We start from the raw sequence: 24,986 nt of genomic DNA, 5'->3' as shown, positions 1-24,986 counted from the left end.
CCCAGCAGTCCACAATTCTGGGGTTCAGGGGTTGGTAAAATGTGTATGAATATATGAAAGGTTGAATGAAACATTTTTGAAAGATGTCTCATATCAAATGTTAAGTCCCGAGTTTCGAATTTCGGGTTTCAAGACTCCAGGTTTCGGGACTCGGCACTCCCGAAATCTGGAAGTTGAAACTCGGGATTTGACATTTGATATGAGACATCTTTCAAAAATGTTTCATTCAACCTTTCATATATTCATACACATTTTACCAACCCCCGAACCCCAAAATTGTGGACTGCCGGGTCTCGGGTTTCAGGGTTCGGAGGTCCGGAACTCGGAACTCAGTATGTGTAAACAAAAATATATTTCAAACATGGGTAAGTCAATGTGTTTGCCAATCAATTCAATTGTAAATCAAATTTTATTGATCTCCCCAAATCTCCCCAAGTTCCGAGTGCCGGGACCCCCGAACCCCGAAACCCGAGACTGCTGGGTTTCGGGGTTCGGGGGTCCGGAACTCAGAACTCGGTATGTAGAACAAAAATATATTTTAAACATGGGTAAATCAATGTGTTTGTCAATCAACTCGATTGTAAATCAAATTTTATTGATCTCCCCAAATTTCCCGAGTTCCGAGTTCCGGGACCCCCGAACCCCGAAACCCGAGACCTGGCAGTCCACAATTTCGGGGTTCGGGGGTTGGTAAAATGTGTATGGATATATGAAAGGTTGATTGAAACATTTCTGAAAGATGTCTCATATCAAATGTCAAGTCCCGAGTGTTGATTTCCGGGTTTCAGGACTCCGGGTTTCGGGACTCCGGGCTTTGGGACTCAGCACTCTTGAAACCCGGAAATCGAAACTTGGGACTTGACATTTGATATGAGACATCTTTTAAAATGTTTAAACCAACCCTTCATATATCCATACACATTTTACCAACCCCCGAACTCCGAAATTGTGGACTACCGGGTTTCGGGGGTCCAGGGGTCCCGGAACTCGGAACTCGGAATTTGGTATGTAAGACAACAAAAATATCTTTCAGGGTTCAGGGGTTAGTGAAATGTTTATAGATATACGTAGGTTAATTCAAACATGTCTGAAAAATTTCGTTCATCTCAAATGTCAAATCCTGAGTTCCGGGCTTCGGGACTCGGCACCCGGCACCCGGCAGTCAGGGTTGGGGGTTCGGCACTGAAAATTTGACATTCGGGTGTTCAGGTTTCGGGTGATATCTAAATCAACAACTTCGAGTTCTGCCAAAGCGTGAAACTTGAAACCCAGTGTGCAACATGTTGATTTTTCATTTATATCACACAAATCATCGAGTTCCGAGTGCTGAGGGCTGAGACCCAAAGCCTGAGACCCAAAAATATGTACACAACATGTCCATTTTTCACTCACTGCACAAATCACCGAGTTTCGAGTGCCAAAGCGTGAAACTTGAAACCCAGTGTGCAACATGTCCATTTTTCATGTACATTACACAATTCATTGAGTTCCAAGTGCCGAGGGCCGAGACACGAACCCCAAGACCTGAAAATATCACACAGGATCCTTCTCCAGGAACAAAGCATAGACAATTGCACTTGTGACATTTTTTCACAATTTTCAGTATCTTGCCCTTGCATCCATGATCCAACCTTTTAATATATAATGAGCATAGCTTATATTCTTGCTTCTTATGACCAAGATCAGCTCACAATAGGCTGGAGTTTGTGAGCTAGTGTGCATACTTGCCATTTTGCCTGATAAGGGGCCCATGCCTTCAAAACATTGAATCTTCATAATCAGAAACCTGGGGTACATTTCAAATATCTTAAGTATCATAGACATAAATTTACAGACAAATCAACCAAGAATTGAGTACTGAGGAAGTGAAATGGGTAAGAAATTGAGTGTGGGAAACTTCAAAGACCCAAAGCATCGAAAATGGTTAGTTGAGCAGTGGTAGGACTTTAATGCTGGGTCAACTCATATTTTCACTATATCCCTTCTACCCACCCCCTACCCTCAGGGCAGTAGGCAGTATGGGTTCCTTGGGTAGTCTACAATCTATCCTACATATTTGTAATGATATTTTCGGCCTGAATCATATATAAATGTGACTTTGTATAAAAGATGTCTACTGTCACTCTCTACACATATGTCATTTTGCCTATCATTACATCAATCCTTCATGAATATTTCTAAGCTTTTAAGCTATTATAATGGATGTATATGGGTGTTATTCCAGGTCTCTGATCACATCACAGGCTTGTCATGTTGGATATCTCGACATAATGTGCAAGTCTCGCTATTCATATTCATTCTTTATCTTTAGACTCACTTACTGCACACATGTATTTCATTTGTCATTATTAATGTTTTGGATTTCTTTAGCTTATATCTTGGTCACATGGTAACCAATGGACGAGAAAAGACTACAAATAAACTCACCTAGACTCGGACTACAACCTTCATTAAGCTGACTACTGATTCCCAGATACCGAGTATCAAAACCAAATACTGAGTACCAATTACCATGTACCAAGTACTGCATAATGAGTAACAAGATAACCAATTGACAAGAAAAGACTACCACTACACTCACCTGGACTTGGACTACAACCTTTGGTAAGGAAGTTAAGCATAATAACAACTTTCATTTTTTCATTATTGCTGATGTTTTGCTGAATGACAAGGAAAGACTACCAAATCACTCACCTTGACATGGACTACAACTGTCATTTTTCATTATCATTTGCCTATATTGACTACCGAGTCTTGAGTACCAACCACTGACCACCAATCACTGAGTGCCGAGTACCGAGTACCGATAGGGAATAGCGTGGGTGAACCCCGGGGTATGAGTAGCACTACCCCCACCCATACCCCATGATATACCCACACCCACCTTGTGGGTGTGGGTTTTTTGGTGGGTATCAGGGAGAAACTACCGAGTCTTGAGTGCCAACCACTGACCACCAATCACCGAGTACCAAGTACCGAGTCCCGAGTCTCGAGTCTTGAGTCCCAAGTCCCGAGTCTCAAGTCCCGAGTCTCAAGTCTCGAGTCCCGAGTCTCGAGTCCCAAGTCCCAAGTACCGAGTACCGAGTCCTGAGTCCCGAGTCCCGAGTACCAAGTACCGAGTACCGAGTCCCAAGTACCAACCACTGACCACCAATCACTGAGTGCCAAGTACCAAGTACCAAGTACCAAGTACCAAGTACCAAGTCCCAAGTACCAAGTACTGACAAATACAATTCCCAGGTTATTTGAGCCCTACACCAATGGATAATACATACAAATACAATTTGTGTTCATTTGAAGTACCGGGTTTCAGGTTTTGACACTCGACACTTGGTGATTTGTGAAATGAGTGAAAAATGGACATGTTGTGTACATGATTTTGGGTTTCGGGCTTTGGGTCTCGGCCCTCGGCACTCAGAACTCGATGATTTGAGTAATGTAAATGAAAAATCAACATGTTGCATGCCAGGTTTCGAGTTTCGGGTTTCAGCACTCAAAACTCAGTGATTTGTACAGTGAGTGAAAAATGGACATGTTGTGCACATATTTTCGGGTCTCGGGGTTCGGGTCTCAAACCTCGGACCTCGGAACTCAATGATTTGTGTCATGTAAATGAAAAATCAACATGTTGCATGCCGGGTTTCAAGTTTTGGGTTTCAGCACTCAAAACTCGGTGATTTGTGCAATGAGTGAAAAATGGACATGTTGTGTACATATTTTCGGGTCTCGGGGTTCGGGTTTCGGCCCTCGGAGCTCGGAACTCAATGAGTTGTGTAATTTAAATGAACAATGAACATGTTGCATGCCTGGTTTTGAGTCTCGGGTTTCAGCACTTGAAACTCAGTGATTTGTGCAACAAGTGAAAAATGGAAATGTTGCATACATATTTTCGGGTCTCGGGGTTTGGGTTTCGGCACTTGGCACTTGGCACTTGGTTATTTGTGTGATATAAATGAAAAATCAACATGTCGCACACTGGGTTTCCAGTTTCATGCTTTGGCACTCGAAACTTGGTGATTTGTGCAGTGAGTAAAAAATGGACATGTTGTGTACATATTTTCGGGTCTCGGGGTTCGGGGTTCGGCCCTTGGCACTCGGAACTCAATGATTTGTGTTATATAAATGAAAAATCAACATGTTGCACACTGGGTTTCAAGTTTCACGCTTTGGCACTCGAAACTCGGTGATTTGTGCAACAAGTGAAAAATGGAAATGTTGCATACATATTTTCGGGTCTCGGGGTTCGGGTTTCGGCACTTGGCACTCGGAACTCAATGAATTGTGTAATGTACATGAAAAATGGACATGTTGCACACTGGGTTTCAAGTTTCACGCTTTGGCACTCGAAACTCGGTGATTTGTGCAGTGAGTGAAAAATGGACATGTTGAACAATGGGTTTCAGGGTCTCGGGTTTGAAAAATAGCATAATAACAACTTTCATGTTTTCATTATCATTTGCCTATATTGACTACCGAGTCTGATTAGAGACCCCTTGGATGATTCATTGCTCAATGAAATACTACCTGATTGGAAGTGTGCTGGTTATCAGATATTCATTTGTCGACTCCTGGGTCCCGGAACTTGGAAGTCGGTATGGTTGACCCAAATTTGGGTGGTCGGAACTTGGCGTCTCATAGGGCAACACAAGCTTCACACCCTGGATTCCAAATTCTGCAAGACAACCTGTGCACCATCAAAGGCCATGTCAGGAGATCACCTGCTGCTCCGGGAACTCGGGAACTTTGATTCATTACCTCCTCTGAGTACGGTTGACCCAAAGGTTGGTAATCGGAACTTGGCTTCTCATAGGGTAACACAAGCTTCGCACCCCGGATTCCAAATTTTGCAAGACAACCTGTGCACCATCAAAGGCCATGTCAGGAGATCACCTGCTGCTCCAGGAACTTGGTAACTTTGATTTTATTACCTCCTCTGATTTGGTTGATGTACAACTACCTCAGCTCCATCGTGTTTACAATTATGATACACATGGGCCCACCCATCTATATTTTATACCACCCTCGGCCCACCCGTCTAATACAACATCCCATACAACACCCTCGGCCCACCAGTCTAATTAATATGCGTCTGGGCCTACCCATATAATACAATATTGTATAATACCCTCGGCCCACCCGTCTAATTTAATATGTGTCTGGGCCCACCCGTGAATGTGATAACAAGTACCTACCCATCTATCTCATACACATCTACCTTAATACACCCATCTGCATAATATCCAACTACCTCGGCCCACCCGTCTACCTAATATTCATGTACATCGGCCCACTCATCTACTCTATATATCCCCTGCATGGGCCCACCCGCCTCCATCGGGAATAATTTGCCTCCCGGCCCATCCGTCATAGTCGAGGATATTTTTATCATGGGCCCATGGTCCGCTGGCCCGTATCATACGGGATATTATGCACGTCCGTTCCCTCGTATTATACGGAAATAGGTCACTGTAATATGTGCTCTACCTCCACTTCGATATCATCTTCTAGAGAATCCATCATGGTCTTCATTCTCGAATCTCTGTCGTTACGTGCCTGACGCCCCCCAAACCCAGTTGACGAGGATGGAAACAATACTTTGTCCCATTCACGGAATATTTTGAGGACACTGGCCTTGCGTAGTCTGAGCCCATTGAACAGGTACTTTAGGTAGTCCTCAAAATCATCCCTCCATCTGATTCCGGTCTGTGCCCCTCGGTCAGTCAGAAGAGCATCAACGGATGCAGCCCATCGTGCCTGTGCAAAATTGTAGTATTTTTACCATCGGGCTGCTGTGAAGCTCACAAGGATTGCGCCAGCTGCAATCATCCCAGGGGTGGTGTGGTCTAGCCCCCATTTGACATCAAGTGTTTCATTGTTGCGAGACGATGCGGAGCCCCTACCCTCGCTCATAGAAACCACAGATGCAGGTCCTCGAATGATGGCGCTAACAACCTGGCATTGAGTTAGAGATTTCATGGCAGTGTGACCACGGTAAGTACATACCATCATAAGCTTCGGGTTTAGAAATATAGTATTTATGTCCTGCTCGCCTTGCCATGGTTGTGCAACAGCGCTACATGCCAGGTATCATAATACCATTCACCACTATCATTTGTCGTCCAGCCTATCTGGGTACCAAAATGTTCTCGTCGATAATCTGCTGATTTCATATCGGCTTCGGTGCAATTAAAAATTGTTGGGCCACATCGAGTGCGTATTCTGGTGGATATGTTTGATCATTGTGATTGCATCCCTGCTGAAAACTAACATAACCAAGCAAGTTACAAAATACCCATTGTAGCACAAGGTGGAGTACGAACTGCACGTCTCAGCCAGCTGCGACTCAAATCATTGTGGTATTTCTGTGGAAGGACATCACAGATATCTCGCAACTGCCCTTGAATCATTGTTTCCGTGTTTTCGAATCGCTCAGCATCTTGATACCCATCGTCGATATCTGTTTCGAAGGTCGTTTTTATATTGCCATGCAGCCAGAGTAGATGGGTGACAAGGAATTTCCGACCATAATGCTCAATGATTTTGATATTCTCTTGCACGTCTGATGTTGTGATCTTTGGCCGTTTTGCAGGGCTTTCAGCAGTCTCGGTTGCTTTTCGACGAGTTGCTTTGACCTCCGCAATAGCTACATTTGCCTTGGATTGTGCTTTTCGAGCATTCTACCATCAAATGTGTGAATATTCTCTTGGGACGTCAATGAATTTGCTAATCACATACTTTGTAGAGTTCCTCCCAAGACATGTTCATGTCGATTTCAATTTCAGAGTCTGTATCTCGTGATGGTGTCATGCTAGTGTGCATGGTTCCAGGCTCATCTTCAGACGGACTAGAATTATCATTGCATTGAGTAGGACGTTGATGTTGCCGAGGCATGGTCATAGTAGTATAGTAGATCCAGTCGTCATCGAACAACTAAGTCGTACGTCAAACTGGTAATGAAGTGGAGTTCAAGGCCAACTACTTCATTTGAGAATGCTCCTGCTAGGCTCACAAACTCAGTCAGTCACAGATACTATGCCACTACATTGGTGCGAGCATTGTCACCAGCATCGAGATCCACGAGGCTTTGCAAAACACTCCTCTGCATGCAAACATGAACAAGACGCCATTGCTTCTGCAACAACTAGTTTGAGTGCATTGCAGAATACTACAGTAACACGGGGTTTTCAGCCTCGAAAAAGGCGGCACATTGAAAACGACTCTTCGAGGGTAAGTTGCTATGCAAAATGCTAAGTAATGAATGCCAAACAGTCTTTCTGAATCATCATGTATAGGACATCAATCGTTCCTATGATTTCGACTCAAGTTATGTGTCCGTGTCCAACCCCTTACCTGGTCCTCAAGTAGTGCAACCATCCTTGCAAATGCCACCCACAGCACATATAAAAATCATTCACCATCCGCACAGCAATATCACCAAACCCACCATCATTCCTCTCGAGTCAAGTCTCAATCCAGAACTCGAACCAGAATCATGTAGTATGTCACATGAAACTCCAGCATTACAGCCAATTGTAGCAGAGTCAGTGCCATGGGCACCATTCCGAAATATACAAGACTTTGAGTATACGGAGATTGCTGTTCGAGCCTGCCTCACCAAGTCAAATGTCGATGCTCAGCTGTATGGGTTACAGAATGGATGGGCGAAGGAAAGCCAGATCACACTGGAGAACCACAGGGACATGGAACAAGCATTAAAAGCTGCTCGTGCATACGTTGTTCCGGTGTGTCCATATATATTTGTTTGTCGGTGCGCAGCTCAATGTGTTGTACATGCAAAGTTTCAGGAAGGCATTGTCTCCGCAACCTACAATGGCCAAACGTTCACATTCAAGTTCCCTTATCGTGACCCTTGGAAAATTTACGAGAACTGGATCACTGACCCAACACTTTCGCGGGAAATTTTCTGGTACCCAGTTCAAAAGTACCTTTGCCAAAATGGAAAAGAACTTGCTGTCTATGATGACATCAATACAGGAAAACTCTGGTGGACAATCCAAGTACGTTCTCTTGACTGAACAGCCCTGCCAGCGGCCACCATTCAATTAACCTACTCAATGTCTTGCAGGATACTTTACCGAACATCGATGGATTGCCTCATTGCTTCCTCCCGACCATTTTCTGGCTTGATAAAGGTATGATAACGAAACGAGTCCGCAAACAGCCCACCACGCTGCATCTTCAAGTTCTACTAGTAGCCAACTTGAGTGAAGCCAGGCTTTATTCCAGTTGACATGACTTCGAAAACATACTATCACTAAGCCGTGGCAGCTAGGCTGTCTCTGACTGCATATCTTTCTTTGACCACTTCCCCACAGCTCAACTGGCAGAACATGTCCCCTCCGACTGCCATTGGTTAAACGGGGTCGACGTACGTTTGCGCGATCATACACAAGACTCAAACTGACGTTCGTAGGTATTGAGGAACAAGAGCACGATCGGGATCAGGAGCGAGAGGAGCAGGAACAAAGTGACTGCCCTCAAAATGATCTTCTCCCTGTCAAGGAGGCTCGTCGCAGTGTCAAGAGGCTTAAATCGAATGTAGGTAGGCCAACGGTCAGTACCTAGTATTCTCGTTGGTCATCTCACTTGTGCTTACATTCATACTAGTTTGAGGCATCCTCACCAGCTATTTTAACTTCCAAACTGCCTCGGGCACGCCTGTCGACATCGTGCTCACACCCCGCGCCTTCACTTCCATGCTCAGCAGCTGCGGTGACACCCATTCCAAGTACCCCACCCCGCTCATCGCATCAGCACAGCACGAAACCTCGAATGTCAGATCAGACCCCCACCTCCAGAGCCGTTGTAAAGACAGCTAATAGTATCTTTCGTGTTTATGTTGCTACCGACAATGGATTCCCAACTGAGGACGAGATCGCTGCTCATTCCCGTGCCAGCTTCAAGCGCGCCTGCAAGGAACTCAAACGGACTGAAATTCTCGGATGATTTGAGGAGGATCCAGCATATGCAGCTATCCAAGCGAAGATAGTAGGTACATGTTTCTTTTTCTTTCTTCAATATTGATGTGACGGATAGGTGGCTGCTCGCCCATCTCAGATTCGCGGCGAGCTGAAAAGCAAAGTTCAAAGCGCCGTTGTCGGCCATTACGAGCTGCACGGTCTGTTGAAGTCCAAACTCGAGGCCAGAATTGCGGGACTTCTGCATGAACATGCCTACGTCTTCCGAAACCCGGACAAGGTGAGTATATCTCCACGTACTAGTAGTGTTCAAGTCTGCTAACCGCTTCTTAGCGCGAGGGTTTCTTTCGACACCCAATTTTTACTGATATATTTGGAGCTCAGTGGCTGAGAAAAAGAGGCGAGGCCGCTGGTGAGTATGCAGCTGCCTTCAATCCAGTGCCGCTCCCAACGCTAGCGCTCATTGCTACTGCTGTAGGCATGTTTTTTTTTTCATTATTTCTCTGACATAACCTCTTAGATCGAGTGTGCACTGAGGGACTATGTCAAAGGCTACAAGGAGATAAGGCGTGGGGTCAATGAATTCTCAGGAGACTCATACCGAGGTTCATATGACAGCCATCTCTGTACTCTTTGAAGACAAGAACAGAAACACCCCCAGCTCATTTTGAAGCTTCGACAAGAAATATTTCAAGTGGCCTAGTGAGTCACAGTGCAACTCAGCTTCGGGCTAGTAGGCATGCTAATCAATGTATCTACAGTGATAGCATTGGGGATTTCGAAGAGTTGGAAGAAACCACTGACTACCTTGGCGAATTTGACCTCGAGGCTGATATGATGCTGTAAAATTAGTTTTACTACGTCTCTCGATTACTATGTCCAATCTCATGTTTGAATATTTGAATCCTCATCCTTGTATCACTTAGACACCGCTTCGAACTTTGTCAAAACATAGTATAATATTGACGTAGGACAGTACAAATCTAAAGGACCTGGTGACCTTAGTCCAACTTCAATTGGCCCCGCTGAGTCAGCAGAAAGTGCAGTTATGCAGAGATGACATAATCTCTTGACTGCACGCCAATCACTAGGATTACCTAAAGCAACGGGCTATTAATAATCCTGTTTTGGATGTCATCTCAGCTCTTGGATTGCACTCATTCATTTGTCTTTCGTCCACGCCAAATCTTGGAACGACGACGTTCCCGGATTTTCTCTATCCACAGCTGAATCGTAGACTTTGGTCTTGTTTGCCAAAGTCCACATCTTATTGTCCTTAAACTCCGATTTCTCTTGTCACTTGTCTCTCATCTCTTCACTCTTACTACCATCATCGATCTACGGTAGACTATCATAGATTCTTGGAACGACGACGTTCCCGGAATTCTTGTAGTCTTTTCATCCAAGTCCTGAGCGAGTAGGTTCTTGGAACGATGACGTTCCCGGAAGTCTCTGACTCTCATCGACTCAGTTGGTCCCATTCAACACCCAAACCTTGGAACGACGACGTTCCCGGGTCTTGTAACCTACTCCTTCCCTCGAGCCTACTTGCCATGTCCAGCATGCGTTCAGCACAGCCTGGCCTACTCCAACGAATAGTGGACGAATTATCAGTATGGTGGAGGGTCCTCGCTAGGAAGACGGTGTATTAGGATGTTTGGCACCAGGGACTTCTTAGGGGCATTCTTAGTTAGGTTTCGGGTTCTGGAGGTCTCGGACCCTGTTGGAAGCATCTTTAGAGTAGCAGTTTCCCACGAGAAGACACAGGTTCTGCCCACCATCTGCCTAGCACCTGTGTCGAGGCGTAGCCTCTCCACCTGGTGACTAGAGTGAGCGCACCACCACGTCGATCACGCTCGACGACCTCTGTCGACTGCGCAACATTTCTTGTCCGCTCGAAGACACATCAAAGCTGCGTCGCATAGCATCAGACAGCCAGCTTTCACCCCCCAGAAATCTTAACTTTGGCGCTGCTCTCACAGTTTTTTCGCCTCTCAAATCTGACTCTACTACTATCAGCACTAATCTACGGTTTATACAGCAACGTCTCGCCTTGTCAAGAGTCCCCCACGCACCCTTTCCAACAGTTCCGGTTCCCTCCGTACATAGTACCAACATGTCCAATATGACCATCACACCTCAACCCAGCTTCTACGGAGACTACGAGAAAGGAGAAGAACCTACGGATTGGCTCCGGAAATATGAGCTTTCCTTTCCCCCCTCAGCTACCGAAACAGACAAACTCAGTCGATTCGAACTACAGTGCGCTGCCGCAAGCCCGGCAGAAACGTGGCATGCAAACCTTCCAGCCTCGGACAAGGCAACTTGGTCCGCGTTCCGAGCGGCATTCAAAGTTCGCTGGCCTCAACCAGCACAAGTCACTCTAACGGCCGCACAGAAGAAGGAACGAATCAAGGCAGTAGTACTGAAGGAAGAGGAGATTGGCGTTATGATAGAGGAAGATCGAGGAAGAGAGTGGGGACACGTAAAGTGGGCAAAGAAGGTCGCGCGAATGGCGCAAGGTTTCAACGATAGCCAATGTCACCTATTGGACGTCGTGTTGGAGAACACCCCAGAGGTCCTGCGTGATTTCATGCTGGATAACTATACGACTTGGACGGATTTTGAAGCCGACATCATGAAGATCTCAGTGTCACAGCTGCTGAGAGCAAAGCAACGCCTTGCTACAGAACGAAAACTTCGCGAGGACGTTGACAAACTGCAAAGCAAAACGGTTAACGATCGCAAGACATCGCAGTCTCCTTCCCAGACGAACCCAATCTCCTACTCTGCACCACCACCGTATAGATACGGCTATCGTTACAATGGGCCACCAGCATCAGTCTCCCAACACCAAGCGACAGCAATCCCACCTGCATTCCAGCCGTCAGTGCAATCGCCAACTCCCCAGATTCCCCAAACTCCACAGAGTACCAACATGTTCACACCGGGGATGCCCATGAGCAGAGGGAACTTATTCTACGGCCACAGAGGGTACCCGCAAACGCCAACCCGTCGAGGAGGATCACCGGCAGATCGCATGAGAACTGCCGCACAGTATGCTACCATTCCGCACCACCCTAACTCAGACGCTGGCAAACAAGCCTACGCCCAGCAGGTGCAAGAATGGCGTACGCAGCACGGAGTTGACGCTATCCCCAATTCACAAAGACCATTTCCGCTAAAACCTGGAACCTCGCCCATTGGATCTCGGGAATGCTTCAACTGTGGCATGGCAACGGCGCCACCACACCAGGCATATGAGTGCCCCAACGAACCCGTGCCCATACAAGAGACCAAGTGGAGAGAGACAGTATCACGGTTGGTGTCCAGAACGTTGGCAACACCAACCACCCCGGGACAAACGTCTAATGTTCAATTCGTCTCAAACGCTGCAGCAGTACCATACGCACCGCAAATGGCTCAAGTCCCGTTTCCCCCATATTCCTATTTCGCAGAAACATATGAGCCGTATAACGTCACGGGAAATGAATACGGACCGCAGATGTAGGGGACCTACCTGCGGTCCCAGAACCACATGAACCATCGTTCCCCAACACCCCAGATGCCACACCCAGCACACCGTTCTCAGAGTTCATGTCAGGACCTACGACACAGTTCAACACATCAGTTCTCAACACGCCAACCTCGCAGACACTGGACGTACTGAATATTGAAGTAACGGACGATGACCTCGTAGTACCCACGATCGATATCACCCTGCCAGACTCGAACGTTCAGCAAGAACCAATGTCGCCGCTGACTCATGATACCGGCTCCTTCCTCGAAGAACTTCCTTTCTCAGAATCAGAATCTAGTTCCGTCTATATGCTAAATCTCTCAGAATCACCTTCCAGTACCCCTTCACACGTTGTTTCATTACCAGACACTGATGCACCAAGTTCTTGGGTCGATATATCAGAATCAGTAGATCAGAATATGTCCGTTGATAGTTCATTTGCCACGCTAAGTCTTGTACTTACTTCTGAATCGAATCTACCTTCTGACTGTTACCTGGGCGTAAACAATCGAACGATTGTCAATGTTTACGCTGTTTCAGATAATGACAACCCGAATCACATAACTGACAGCACCCCATTTATTACGCAAATCATCCTATACGGGCCGAACGCAAAAACTTCGTGCTTCCACGCAAACGTAGATGATGGGGCAATGATTAACGCAATCGACCTCAAGACCTTCCATAAGGCGTCACGGAACCTCAAGAAGCTTACCAAATCAAAACGCATCCTCCGAATGGCAAACGGCAATGAGGTACCATCACATGGCGTGTGGACCGGAACAGTCCAATGGAATAAGGCGAAAGTTTGCGCATCATTTGAAGTATTCGACAGCGGTGGCATTTGGAACGTTCTAATAGGGAAGCCCCTCCTGGAACAATTGCAAGCTAAGCACGACTACGCAACTGACACCATTAGTATCCCAGCTTTACCCCAACCGTGTATAATATATAATATTGCTAACATGTCCGCAGCACCAGCTAAATTATCACACCACCCAGCACCTGTACATAATCTATCAGCACCGATTATAGAACCTAACGACTCAAAATCCCAAGTATATGAAGACGCTCCCGAACCTCGAACCAGCAAAAACAAGCCACAAACATCTAAACACGACCCTCAGACATATAGCAGCCCTGTCTTTCTCGTTGTAACAATCCCTGCAGACCCTAAGCCTCATGTTCCATATTCCGAACCTTCAATAGCCACTAACGAATCATTTGTTTATACAGCGTCTCAGCAATATTCCAGCCACCATGTTGACACTTACATGGATGCTTTATCACGAGCAGGAGCTCATATCGTCATAGCCAATGACAAACCACGACTAACCCTGATAGATGACATGTCGTCCGCAACACCGTGCTCTCCCATTATATTCCCAGCAATCAACATCCCGATAGACGACAATCCTCAACCTGTTCCAGTATGGCCGGTATTCGAGGACCCAGAAGAACACGACCTGGGAGAAATACCCGAGTTTCCCATCCCAACGTCAACACCCAGCGTATACTCAAGACACTCTAATCCATTCAAGCCGGAAAGAGTAGCAGAAATCCTACAGCAAATCAAGGTTGGAGACGACCTAAGCCCAGAACAACGACAACAGGTACGTGATCTATGCGCAGAGTTCGCTGACACCTTTGCTCTAGCAGTTAGTGAAGTATTCCCAGTGGATTTCAAGACATTCAAGCTCACCTTCCCGGAAGGCACAAAGTTCAAAATGAAGGTAAACCAATGAGGCCTAACACCACCCCAGCGCGCGTTCCTGTATGAACGATTGAATGAGCTAGAAAAAGCCGGTATCATACGTCGAATCTCGCCGGAAGACGTAAAAGCAGCAAGTCCTACCGTTCTCGCCCAAAAAGCACATGGATCAGGAAGCCTTCCGCTTGAAGAACTACTGCATCGTGTCAACGACCAGTGCGCTGCACACGGACTACCAACGAGAGACGACCTACCTCGAAGACCAACAACTGGGAACGTGAATGCTAACAAGAACGAAGCACCTAAGTGGAGAATATGTCAGAATTTTGCAGAAATCAATCGAGCTAGTCAGATACCACCGGTACCTCAAGGCGACATCAGAACGAAGCAGCAACGCCTCAGCGGACACCGATGGGTTAGTGTCATCGACTTTGCAGCAGGATTCTACGCAATTCCGGTAGATGAAGACACTCAGCCGTATCTAGCCTTTTACACTGAAGGAAGAGGGTATGATTGTTATTGTTGCATGCCGTTCGGACTAACAGGTGCACCCACGAACTTCGGAGATATGGCCGCTATCGCACTGAGGGACCTTATCGGACTTTTGTTTGAACTATATGTAGATGACACGGGTATGGCAGGTGACATCTTCGAAGAAAAGATGGCACGCCTGCGAACATTCTTCGAACGAGTTAGAACCATGCGACTCTCATTGTCGCCATCCAAAACTCAGTTGTTCATGACTGAAATCGTTTTTGCAGATGCCAGAGTTGGAAAGGATGGAATCAAGCCGGACCTCTCAAAACTCTCAGCAGTAGTAGACTGGGAAATACCCAACACCGTCCATAATCTCATGCAATTCTTAGGACTAACCGGTTATTTCAGATCGCTAATCAAAGACTACGCTAGGAAAGCAGCACCTCTCACAGACCTTGTACGACGATTAGGCACTCCACCGGAAGGACAACGCGCAGGCCGGTTCAAATACAGACAGCATCTTCGAACAACACAGCTCAAACCACACTGGGGACCTCGTCACACCGAAGCATTCCTGGAACTCAAGAAAATTTTAGTAAGCGAACCCGTGCTAAAAGGACCACGATTCAATGGCACTCCCTTTATCGTGACAACGGACGGGTGTCAGGAAGGATTCGAAGCAGTATTAGGCCAGAAACACACCTCAATACTACCATCCGGAAGAACAGTCACTGCCGTTCACCCCATTGCCTTCGCATCAAAACGAACATCATCCGCAGAAGAGAAGTACAAACCATATCTACTAGAATTTGCCGCACTGAAATTTGCCTTAGATCAATTCTCAGATGTCATCTGGGGGTCACCTGTAGAGATAGAAACTGACTGTCAAGCAGTTAGAGATACACTGCTCAGTTCCAAGCTAAGTACAGCACACGCTCGTTGGAGAGATGGTATACTGGCATATCACATCATAGACGTTCGACATCGACCGGGGGCATCAAACACTGCAGCGGACGGACTCAGCAGAAGCTTCGTCACAAGAGAACTCTCACCGGGAGATGGTGCTGAATGGACCGTCAATGAAGATTGGGAAGCAACAAGAGGAATAGTACAAGACCTATTTGAGGTGACCTCTTCACAATCCTCCCTAAGTTCTAACGACTCGTGTATAGCAGATCTTCGGGACAAATTCCAACGCGAGCCCTTGTTCTTGGAAGTGATCGATGCATTATGTGACTTAGACTCCGAAAAACCGATCAACGTCAAGAAGCGTGCGCGTCATCGTGCACAGCAATTTTTTATTGAAAACGGTAAGCTATGGAAAGTGCCTAACGACTCATCAACAAGGGTGCACAACAAATTGGAGTGCATATCCCAGGAAGAAGCGGTTGAACTCGCACGAAAGGAGCACACAGAACATGGACATTGGGGTCGAGATATGGTAAAACTTCAGCTAATCGACCGTATTTGTAGCCCTAGGCTAGACCGTTCAGTCACTACGGCCATTCTCAATTGTGGAAAGTGCAAGAACTTTGGCGCAACGCACCTCAATTCATTACTCGAACCTATCGTGCGAAGGCACCCATTCGAGCTTTTTGTTGCTGACTACTTGGCAATGCCAAAATCTAAAGGGGGTTTCGTCAACATTCTCTTGATTATCGATACATACTCACAGTTTGTTTGGGGATTCAAACTTAGAAAACATGGCACAGCAAAGTCGACAATCGCAGGACTTGAAAGTATCCGACACCACTTCAACACCCCGGAGACGTTCATGACCGACGGGGGAAGACACTTCGACAACGAAGAGGTCAAGACTTGGTGTGAAGAGAATAATACAAAATGCTACGTCACCGCCGCTTACGCACCATGGACTAATGGTTTAGTAGAAGGAACCAACAAGCTATTGTTGGGTAGACTAAAGCACATGTGTGCTCCGCACCTTGGAGAAGACGAAGGCGCAGATATCGACCCTGCGTTGATCCCTGCACAGTGGTCAGAACATTTTGACACGGCGATTGAGCACCTCAACAGCCGAGTCCTACCTTTCTTTCAGTTCTCGCCCAAGGAACTACTTCTAGGATTAGTTGTAGACACCCCTCGTACGCCACCCAAAGAAACAACAAGTCAGCCCAGTCCGCGCGATGTCCATGTACACTCGGCCTATGTCGCACAACAACGCTTAGATGCCCTCGCACACGCTGTAGCCAACACCATGAAACGCAAAACGGCGTTTGATAGACGCGTTACGTCAACACCCCAAGGTGAGGTAGTATTCAAACCGGGACAATTAGTTCAAGTATATGCCAGTGACACCGACAATACCTTCAAGTCGTCACGAAAACTCGTTCCTCGATGGTCCGCACCTCGTCGAGTCGTTTTGAAACGAACCAACTCCTATTCGTTAAAAACCCTGGAAGGGTTTCCAATACCTGGATGGCACCATGCACGTCGTCTACAACTATTTTTGCCTCGAACAGGCACGTTGTTAGCGGAAATGGAGGATCAGGAGGTAGCAAAGACTGAAGACACCATTTCTGAGAAGCATTAGCGACCCTGGAGTGTCGCATTTTTAGTGGGGGGTATCTGTATTAGGATGTTTGGCACCAGGGACTTCTTAGGGGCATTCTTAGTTAGGTTTCGGGTTCTGGAGGTCTCGGACCCTGTTGGAAGCATCTTTAGAGTAGCAGTTTCCCACGAGAAGACACAGGTTCTGCCCACCATCTGCCTAGCACCTGTGTCGAGGCGTAGCCTCTCCAACGGATGGGCAGGAGCACGTCTGGGTCGCTATTCATGATAGTGAACCGAAAGTAGGACCCGCTCCTCCACGGCCCGACGAAAGAATGGGCAAGATGCTTCCTGACGGAACCCTCGAGGGCCATGACTGGTCGATCTCCTCTGACTACTGGGACAGCTCCTGCCCATATCGAGTCTGCATCCCTGTCGACTTGGAGGAGCACGATAGGTTCCCGGAAGGTAAATGGGTGTCAGCTCCGTTCAACTTGGGCAGGGTTTGGGGCGTTTCAGATGCGTCGGGCTGGAAATTATCCCCCACTGTGCGTAGGTACATTTTTTCCACCAGAGAGCGCGTGCGTCCCATCGTCACCACGATAATGTCGATCTACTCTGCCAAGCTAGGGTACACCCTCCCCCCCTATCTGTCGTTAAACTGGTTGGACAACTCATTCCCGTCCGAGGAAGCCTTGGCCGCGCAAATCGCCGACGCGCGAAGGCACATATTGGATCAATACGGATTCATCGTCTTCAATTTGTTGCAGGACCCGGACTGGAGAATGTGCACTGCTCTGGCACCTCTTGTCGGTGAGATCACTGACATCGGTCTTGTTGGCCGTAGGCACCGAGGAGTCATCGTGGAATTCGACAAGATAGAACCGTCGCACTTGCGCACCCTCCTCAAGAAGTATGTTCCAATACACTATCAATGGTTCCCGACCAGTACTGGACCTTTCGACCCGAAAGTCCTTCAGGCTACGGACTACGCCTTCATGATGAGCATAAGGCATTCGACGACTCACGCCTTTGCCCCGAGGAATGGGAAAGAACGCGAAGCTTCTCCCAAGCGTCCGGCTGGCCCGGTGCAGAAGAAGCCCGCAAAGTACTACGCGGTGGAAAGCATAGGAGAAGAGGACAAGGGCCGTCGTATCTCGAAAAACGAGTACAAGAGGTTGACGGAATGGTGCCGCGGGGTGCACAAGTCGCTACCTGGAGGGGACATCTTCTACGCATACGAGAACGACGCAGAGGACGATGACGACGCAAAGCCCGCAGGACCAGTCGTGTCGGCGAAGTCCCTCGCCGCCTGGGAGGCTAAGATGGCAGCCCTACCGAGAGAGGAGCCGTTGACATCCACAGATAACGTGAATGTTCCAGCAGTAGCAATGCAAGGTGTTGCGACCGCTGAGTCTGAATCGGAGGCCTCCATGGCAGTAGTGACGCAAGGCGTTACGACCGCTGAGTCTGAGGCATCCCTGGTAGAAGTGACGCAAGGCGTTACGACCCAGGGGGCAGTCAACAAGGAGCCGGCGCAAGTCACAGTGACAGCGCCAATCGCCGAGGCCATCGAGGTTTCCGTTGCCCCAGTACCAGATAGTGGTACTGAACCTCATGAGGAAGGAGAAGCTCCCTTCATACCTGGCTCTCCCATTGCCCCTTGGATACCACAAGACTCTCACGTCTCGACAGCCCCTCCTTCACCTCGGGCCAATTCACATCCCTCATCTCCAACGGATGCAAGGGTGGTTCCCCCAGCGTCAATGGATGGATTTACGGTACGTTTCATCATTAAGCTTATTGTTGGGCTTTCACTCACCTCAATTTACAGCAAAAATCACCAAGGCTTTCTTCACCCCGGTCCATGACACGACCCTCATCTTCCTTTGTTTCGGGGGCGGTTCTCTCCGAGCCAGCGGGTGTATTGACGGTACATTTAACATTAGTTTTATTGTTGGCTTTCACTTACATCTATTAAAGCAGACACCGGCTGCAGTCGATGCGGGGAGGAGCCAGCAACAGGTCTATGACCGGCCGGGTCGTCCATTTAAAGGGGAGAGTCGCCGAGATGCTGGTTCATCTCAGCACTATGAGCGTAGGACGAGCCGCCCCTACCGGGAAGAGGGCTACCGCTCTCACGGTGACCGCACTCAGGCTCAGGCCCACTCGAGGTATAGACCCGCCTACGATGAAGGTTATTCTTCGCATGGACCCTCCTCCAATTGGCCTTCCTCGGCGCCCAGACGTCCTCCTTCCCCTCGTCGCGAGGAACGCTTGGCGTTCCCAAGCGATCGTTCTTACAGGAAGAGGAAGTTATCTTCCTCTCAACTTGAACTTCGAGGACGCACTGGAGAGAGTAAGAGGTTCTGCCCAGAAGACAGAGAAGCGCATCGACCAACGCTGAGTGATCGCATCGTGGACGACGTCAGGATGGGTCCGTCACCCTCGTCCTCGCGATCATTGATAGACAGGGTCCACACTGTCGCGAAGGTCCCGGATACAGAGCAGAAGCCGAAGACTAAACAGGTCCCGAACCCGCGTGCAGAGCAGGTTCCAACCCTCATGCTCAGGCCATCAATGTCCCAGGTGTTTTTGCAGCCCCAGGGACTCATGTCTGCAGCCGAAGGAATACGGCTCATAACGCACGCCTATCGCGCTAATGAGCTACGGATCAATGGTCCTCAGGTATTCATGCAGGGCGTCACCTTTCCCGCAGCGCCAACCCTTCACTCTGGATGTTTGATTACGATGTTCCGGTCTGCCATCCGCGTAGCGCACGACCTCTTGGCCAATCCAAACGCGTCTCCAGCGGACTCTATACCAGGTCTACTCAGATCCGGGGCACCATTCCGAGTCATTTCGTCGATTCAGTATACCGCACCAACGCAGCTCGAGGCTCGGCCATTGTATCTAGCAACCAAGCGCACTCACGTTGGTCTAGATCTGAGTGAGCCTGGGTACTGGAACACCTACCTAGCCACCGTCCAGCAGCTTCTCGATCGCCCGTTTGCACGCCGCTTCCTCACAGTTGGAGGGATCATATGGCGTATAGCCTTACAGTTCGGCCCAAAGACTCTCATCCAAGAAGCTCTCTCGGGGCCATCCTCAGATGTCACTCGCTGGAAAAGCGGTGAAACGCTAGACGACCTCTGGGACGATACTGTCACTCCTGCGGAACTGGAGATACTATTGGGCCAGGGTTTGGAAAACTCGGTGACATGTTGGCCTCCTCATGACATTTGGACCTCCTCCACCAGATGGTCAGGATTTTGGTCGGAAAAAGATGAAGCATGGTTCCAGTTGCAGCTAGCCAACTTGTCTTCAGGGAACACCGAAGCACCCAAAACCCGCAAGGATTGGAAACGATTCTATAAACCCATCTCAGACGACAAATCTGGCGACCCGTCGTTTCATGGCTCAGAGGCCTTCGCTCGTGATCTATTTCAGAAGTTGGGATACCGCGTTGACCGTGACCCTATCTGGGACCTGGACACTTGAAGGGGCGGAAGTTGGATGGATCATTCATCTGTGTCGGTCACTCGATTGGTATGTGGTTTTTCTCGATCTTTGGTCATACTCAATATACTAACAATGGCTCAAGTTTAGCTAAAGCACTGCAAATTTTGTCATACTTCATTTTCAAAATAATATCTGTCTTCGGTGTTTGTTGAAGAGCATGGATAGAGTAGAACTACTTGGTGTAGGCTAGTAGCACTCACATGAATGCTTGAACAATATATCTACTGCGCATGAATTCAGTGACTGAAGCTTCCCCTCAAGTTCCCTGTGTCTTCATAACAACACCAGCTCAGTCCCAACCTGACAAACGCTGAGCACTGAGTGTTGTGTCTTTTCTATTCTTGTTTCTCTACCGTGACGCTGCGTGGTACCTGAGGGCTACTTATGTAATTAGGCTTAGTCATCTTCATCATCAACCTCTTTCCTTTTTGGCTTCCTCTCCTCCCTCTCATCTTGATCTTTCTTTAATATTGTCCTTCAATCTTGCTCTACGGGATCTCGTGTAAAGCTCGGCTTTACTCGATTTGCTCGTATAACCAGATTTGAAGCCAACTCAGCCCCCGGATTCAGACCTCTTAAGAGAAGCCAGGCTTTTCGTATTAGGTCTCGCTGGCATTCAACCTAGCCTGATCGTCCTCGAGGACCCATGTCAATCCTCCTTCAAGCTCTACGAGCATCTTCAACTCTTTCCAGAAGCCAGGGCTTTCATGCGAAGTTTCTTTGAGTTCCTCGGCGACCTGTTTGCGTCTTCGGGTCTTACTTTGAGAAGCCAGGCTTTTCGTGTTGGACCCATGTCAATCCTCCTTCGAGCTCTACGAGCTTCTTCAGCTCTATCCAGAAGCCAGGGCTTTCGTACGAAGTTTCTTGGAGATCCTCGGTGACCTGTTTGCATCTTCGGGTCTTACTCTGAGAAGCCAGGCTTTTCCTGTTAGTTCTCAAGGTCAGGATCCATGTCAGTCCTCCTTCGAGCTTTACCGGCATCTCCAACTCTTTTGAGAAGCCAGGCTTTTCATACGGTGTTTCGGTGGGCTCCTCAGCAACCTGCGTGCGTGTTTGAGTTCTAGAAGCGTTTCCGCAGTGTGCAGCATTCTGGGACAATATAGATAGAGCAACATTTTTATTTCCGCTGCAGGCTCCGTCAATTGCAATGAGTCTAGAGGTCATCGATTACAATTCATTGACTACGTTAGGACTACTCCTCCTGCTGCTGCCTCCTTAGTTGGTAGCTTATATAACATAGTGTGTCGTCATCTGACACCACCCATTGATTAACTTCATCCCTTCGATTCTTCCAGCATTTTGCATCAAGATGGCTACTACCATCATACATTGCCCATCCTGCAAGAAAATATTCAAGACACACTCACGTCTCAATGCGCATACTGCACTTGCCCCAAATTGCAAGTGGATCCGAACGATGTGTGACATTGAGAATGAGGTCGAGATGAAGGATTATCGGGAGCTGAGTGATGGGGAGGATGATCACATGGGCAATCAGGACGCGGACGCCACAGCTTTTGAAGTGGAGGAAGCACAACAGCAGGCTCGTTCGCCGTTGCAGCCCAGTGCAATGGTGCCCAATGAAGCCACGTGCAATGGCTGTGAGGACACCATACTTGCTGTCGACACATTTCCAGAAGCAGGCCGGGTCTTGCGGATTGATGACGCTGCTCATGTCACATACACCAGGACTTCTCGTGACTGCCAGGCCGAGGATAATCCTTACTACCCCTTTCTCAGTGAATGTGACTACGAGATAGCTCGGTGGGCCATACAGCAAGGGCCAAGTCAAAATGCCTTCTCGAATTTTTTGTCCATTGATCAGGTAAGTACGTAGCGGGGGCATTGATATTATGACTAAAGTATTTTTGCTAGGTGAAACGTAAACTCGACCTTTCTTACAAGAATGCCCGCGCGCTCCACCAAAAAATCGATCACGAACTCCCTGGTGTTACTCCGTGGCGCCGCAGTGTCATTCAGATATCAGGCATCAATGAAGAGTTTGAATTGTTCATGTGCGATCCTGTTGAATGCATCAAAGAACTGTGGGCTAATCCTGCCTATCTCGACCACCTCACCTATGCACCGGAACACCGCTTCACAGATGAAGGGAAAGTCGAGCGCATTTACGACGAACTGATGAGTGGCGATTGGTCTTGGGAGGCACAGGTCCGTGGTTTTAAATGTTTCTTTGGCAATGTATTGAATGTCCTTCAGACACTCCTTCCAGATGGCGCTACTCTTGTTCCTGTCATACTCAGCTCAGATAAGACCCAGCTCTGCCAATTTCGAGGTGATAAAACCGCATACCCCGTTTATCTTACTATTGGCAATATCTCGAAGTCTATCCGCCACAAGCCATCCTTTCACACCCAGAAACTCATTGGATACCTTCCGACCGTTTCATTAGATGGGACGGATATCTCGGTGGATAGCGCCCGCCTTACTCGTGCGCAGCTCTTTCATTATGCCATGCGGATGGTTACCAGCTCGCTGCGTGCTGGACCTCTGGCCAATGGGATAGAGCTTATAAGTGGAGATGGGGCAGTGCGCCTCGGGTTTCCTGTGCTCGCTGCCTATGTCGCAGACTATCCAGAGCAAGCATTGGTGACGTGCACGCGCTACGCCCAGACGTGTCCCAAGTGCTTTGTTACCAAGGATGAGCTAGGTAATCATGTCACCGGAGACCCGCGATATCAGAAAAAATCAATTCGCACCATTCGCCACGCTAGTCAGCAATCAACAAGGGTTCGAGCTGATGCAGCTGTGAGAGACCATGGCCTAAATCTAATTCTCGACCCTTTCTGGATTGAGCTGTTGCACTGCAATATTCATGACGCCATTACTCCAGACATTCTTCATCAAATATACCAAGGCCTTGTCAGGCACCTTTGTGGATGGATCTCGACCCTTATCGGCGATGCAGAGTTGGATGCTCGCTTTAAGCGCATGCCTCGTGCGCACGGCGTCCGTCTGTTCTCGCATGGTATATCCGGCCTCACCCAAGTTTCTGGTCCTGAACATCGCGAAATATGCAAGCAACTCCTAGGATGCATTGTTGATGCACCAGGTGCACCCGCTGGAGTGATTTGTGCCACTCGTAGCCTCCTAGATTTCCTTGAAATCGCTCAGTACCAAAGCCATACTGAGGCAACACTTGGGTATCTCGCAAGTGCATTGGATGAATTCCACGCCAACAAAGATGTTTTCATCAATCTTGGTGCACGCAACAGTGAAGACTTTAACTTCGCCAAGCTGCATTCGCTCGAACATTATGCCAACTCCATCCGTCGTTTTGGCACGACCGACAACTACAACACTGAGGCTACTGAGCGCCTCCATATCGACTACGCGAAGGATGCGTACAGGGCTACCAATAAGAAGGAGTTTTTGCAACAGATGACGAGATGGCTAGAGCGACACGAATCAATGGCTGCCTTTGATTTGGTCCTTCAATGGAGGCGCGGAGAGATTCCGAAGCCCCGCACTCGTTGGCGAAGGCCTCTGTCACCTGGTGTATACCTTGCGAAGAATCCTTCCGCGTGTGCCGTTCCGTTTCACGTACTAGAAAATCAATTCGGGGCCACGCATTTCAAGGATGCCCTCGGGGAGTTCATCGTCAACCAGCTTCAGTCTACTTCCCAACGTCGATGAGGCAACCGCAACCTGAATGCCAATATCTTATGAGACTTGGAAGCAGTTGACGTGTGGTATCGTATCAAGTTTGCGGTTCCGAATTTGCAAGTTGATACCGAATTTGCCACTTTGTGCACTGCACATGCAGAGCCAAAAAGACTGAAGACTGGTGGCATAGGAGAATTAGGCGCACGATTCGACACAGTTCTTATCAACGAGTTGGGGTGCGAGAGCGAGGATACTGGCATCGATGGTCTGTCATTCAAGTCTTGCTATCTGCAAAATACTGATAATGCCTGATAGGAAAATGAGTAGCACGACTCAAAGTTATTTTCCGCATTCCAGATGAATATGTCACGAAGATGTCTCTCCCAAGGCAGATCGGACATCTTGCCTATGTCGAATGGTTTTCACGATCTCGGAACAAGGATTCGAACTCTGGGATGTACCCTATTTCCCGAAGTTATCGAAATGGCGTGCTAGATGCCTCAGTGATTGAGGTGGATTCTATGTTTCGAACATGCCAGTTAGCGCCAAGGTTCGGCCGAAGGGCGAATCGTGCATGGACATCGAACAATGTTCTTGATCGCTGCGAGCACTTCTTGATCAATAACTTCATCGACCATCATACCTATCAATCTATCTGGTGAGATTTTACTATCATTCCATCATC

At 48.0% G+C, this 24,986-nt stretch overlaps 4 protein-coding genes across 4 annotated transcripts; 3 read left to right on the top strand and 1 right to left on the bottom strand.

Moving 5' to 3' along the window:
• Nucleotides 1–5,385: 5,385 nt before the first annotated feature.
• Nucleotides 5,386–6,897, bottom strand: F5891DRAFT_1258301 (uncharacterized protein; the record flags this gene model as incomplete). The annotated part of the gene is made up of 7 exons (XM_041370068.1): nt 5,386–5,442; nt 5,485–5,754; nt 5,803–5,952; nt 6,004–6,073; nt 6,097–6,219; nt 6,286–6,677; nt 6,736–6,897. 7 exons carry the CDS (start codon nt 6,895–6,897, stop codon nt 5,386–5,388), a joined length of 1,224 nt encoding a protein of 407 aa, XP_041219318.1.
• Nucleotides 6,898–7,388: 491 nt separating this feature from the next.
• F5891DRAFT_917688 (uncharacterized protein) lies at nt 7,389–8,188 on the top strand (the record flags this gene model as incomplete). The annotated part of the gene is made up of 3 exons (XM_041373737.1): nt 7,389–7,742; nt 7,800–8,018; nt 8,087–8,188. Coding segments are annotated over 3 exons (675 nt in total), but the record flags the coding sequence as incomplete, so codon positions are not given.
• A 9,572-nt stretch (nt 8,189–17,760) lies between these two features.
• F5891DRAFT_985561 (uncharacterized protein) lies at nt 17,761–20,656 on the top strand (the record flags this gene model as incomplete). Its single annotated transcript, XM_041377613.1, has 3 exons — nt 17,761–18,936; nt 18,990–19,088; nt 19,142–20,656. 3 exons carry the CDS (start codon nt 17,761–17,763, stop codon nt 20,654–20,656), a joined length of 2,790 nt encoding a protein of 929 aa, XP_041219316.1.
• A 1,591-nt stretch (nt 20,657–22,247) lies between these two features.
• F5891DRAFT_962498 (uncharacterized protein) lies at nt 22,248–24,963 on the top strand (the record flags this gene model as incomplete). The annotated part of the gene is made up of 4 exons (XM_041375905.1): nt 22,248–22,502; nt 22,553–24,323; nt 24,366–24,566; nt 24,626–24,963. 4 exons carry the CDS (start codon nt 22,248–22,250, stop codon nt 24,961–24,963), a joined length of 2,565 nt encoding a protein of 854 aa, XP_041219315.1.
• Between the last annotated feature and the right edge of the window lie 23 nt (nt 24,964–24,986).

The sequence above is a fragment of the Suillus fuscotomentosus genome (genome assembly GCF_016647785.1).
Source record: "Suillus fuscotomentosus strain FC203 chromosome Unknown F5891scaffold_91, whole genome shotgun sequence".
Taxonomy (NCBI): Eukaryota; Fungi; Basidiomycota; class Agaricomycetes; order Boletales; family Suillaceae; genus Suillus; species Suillus fuscotomentosus.
This window is presented reverse-complemented; position numbering and strand designations above follow the sequence as displayed.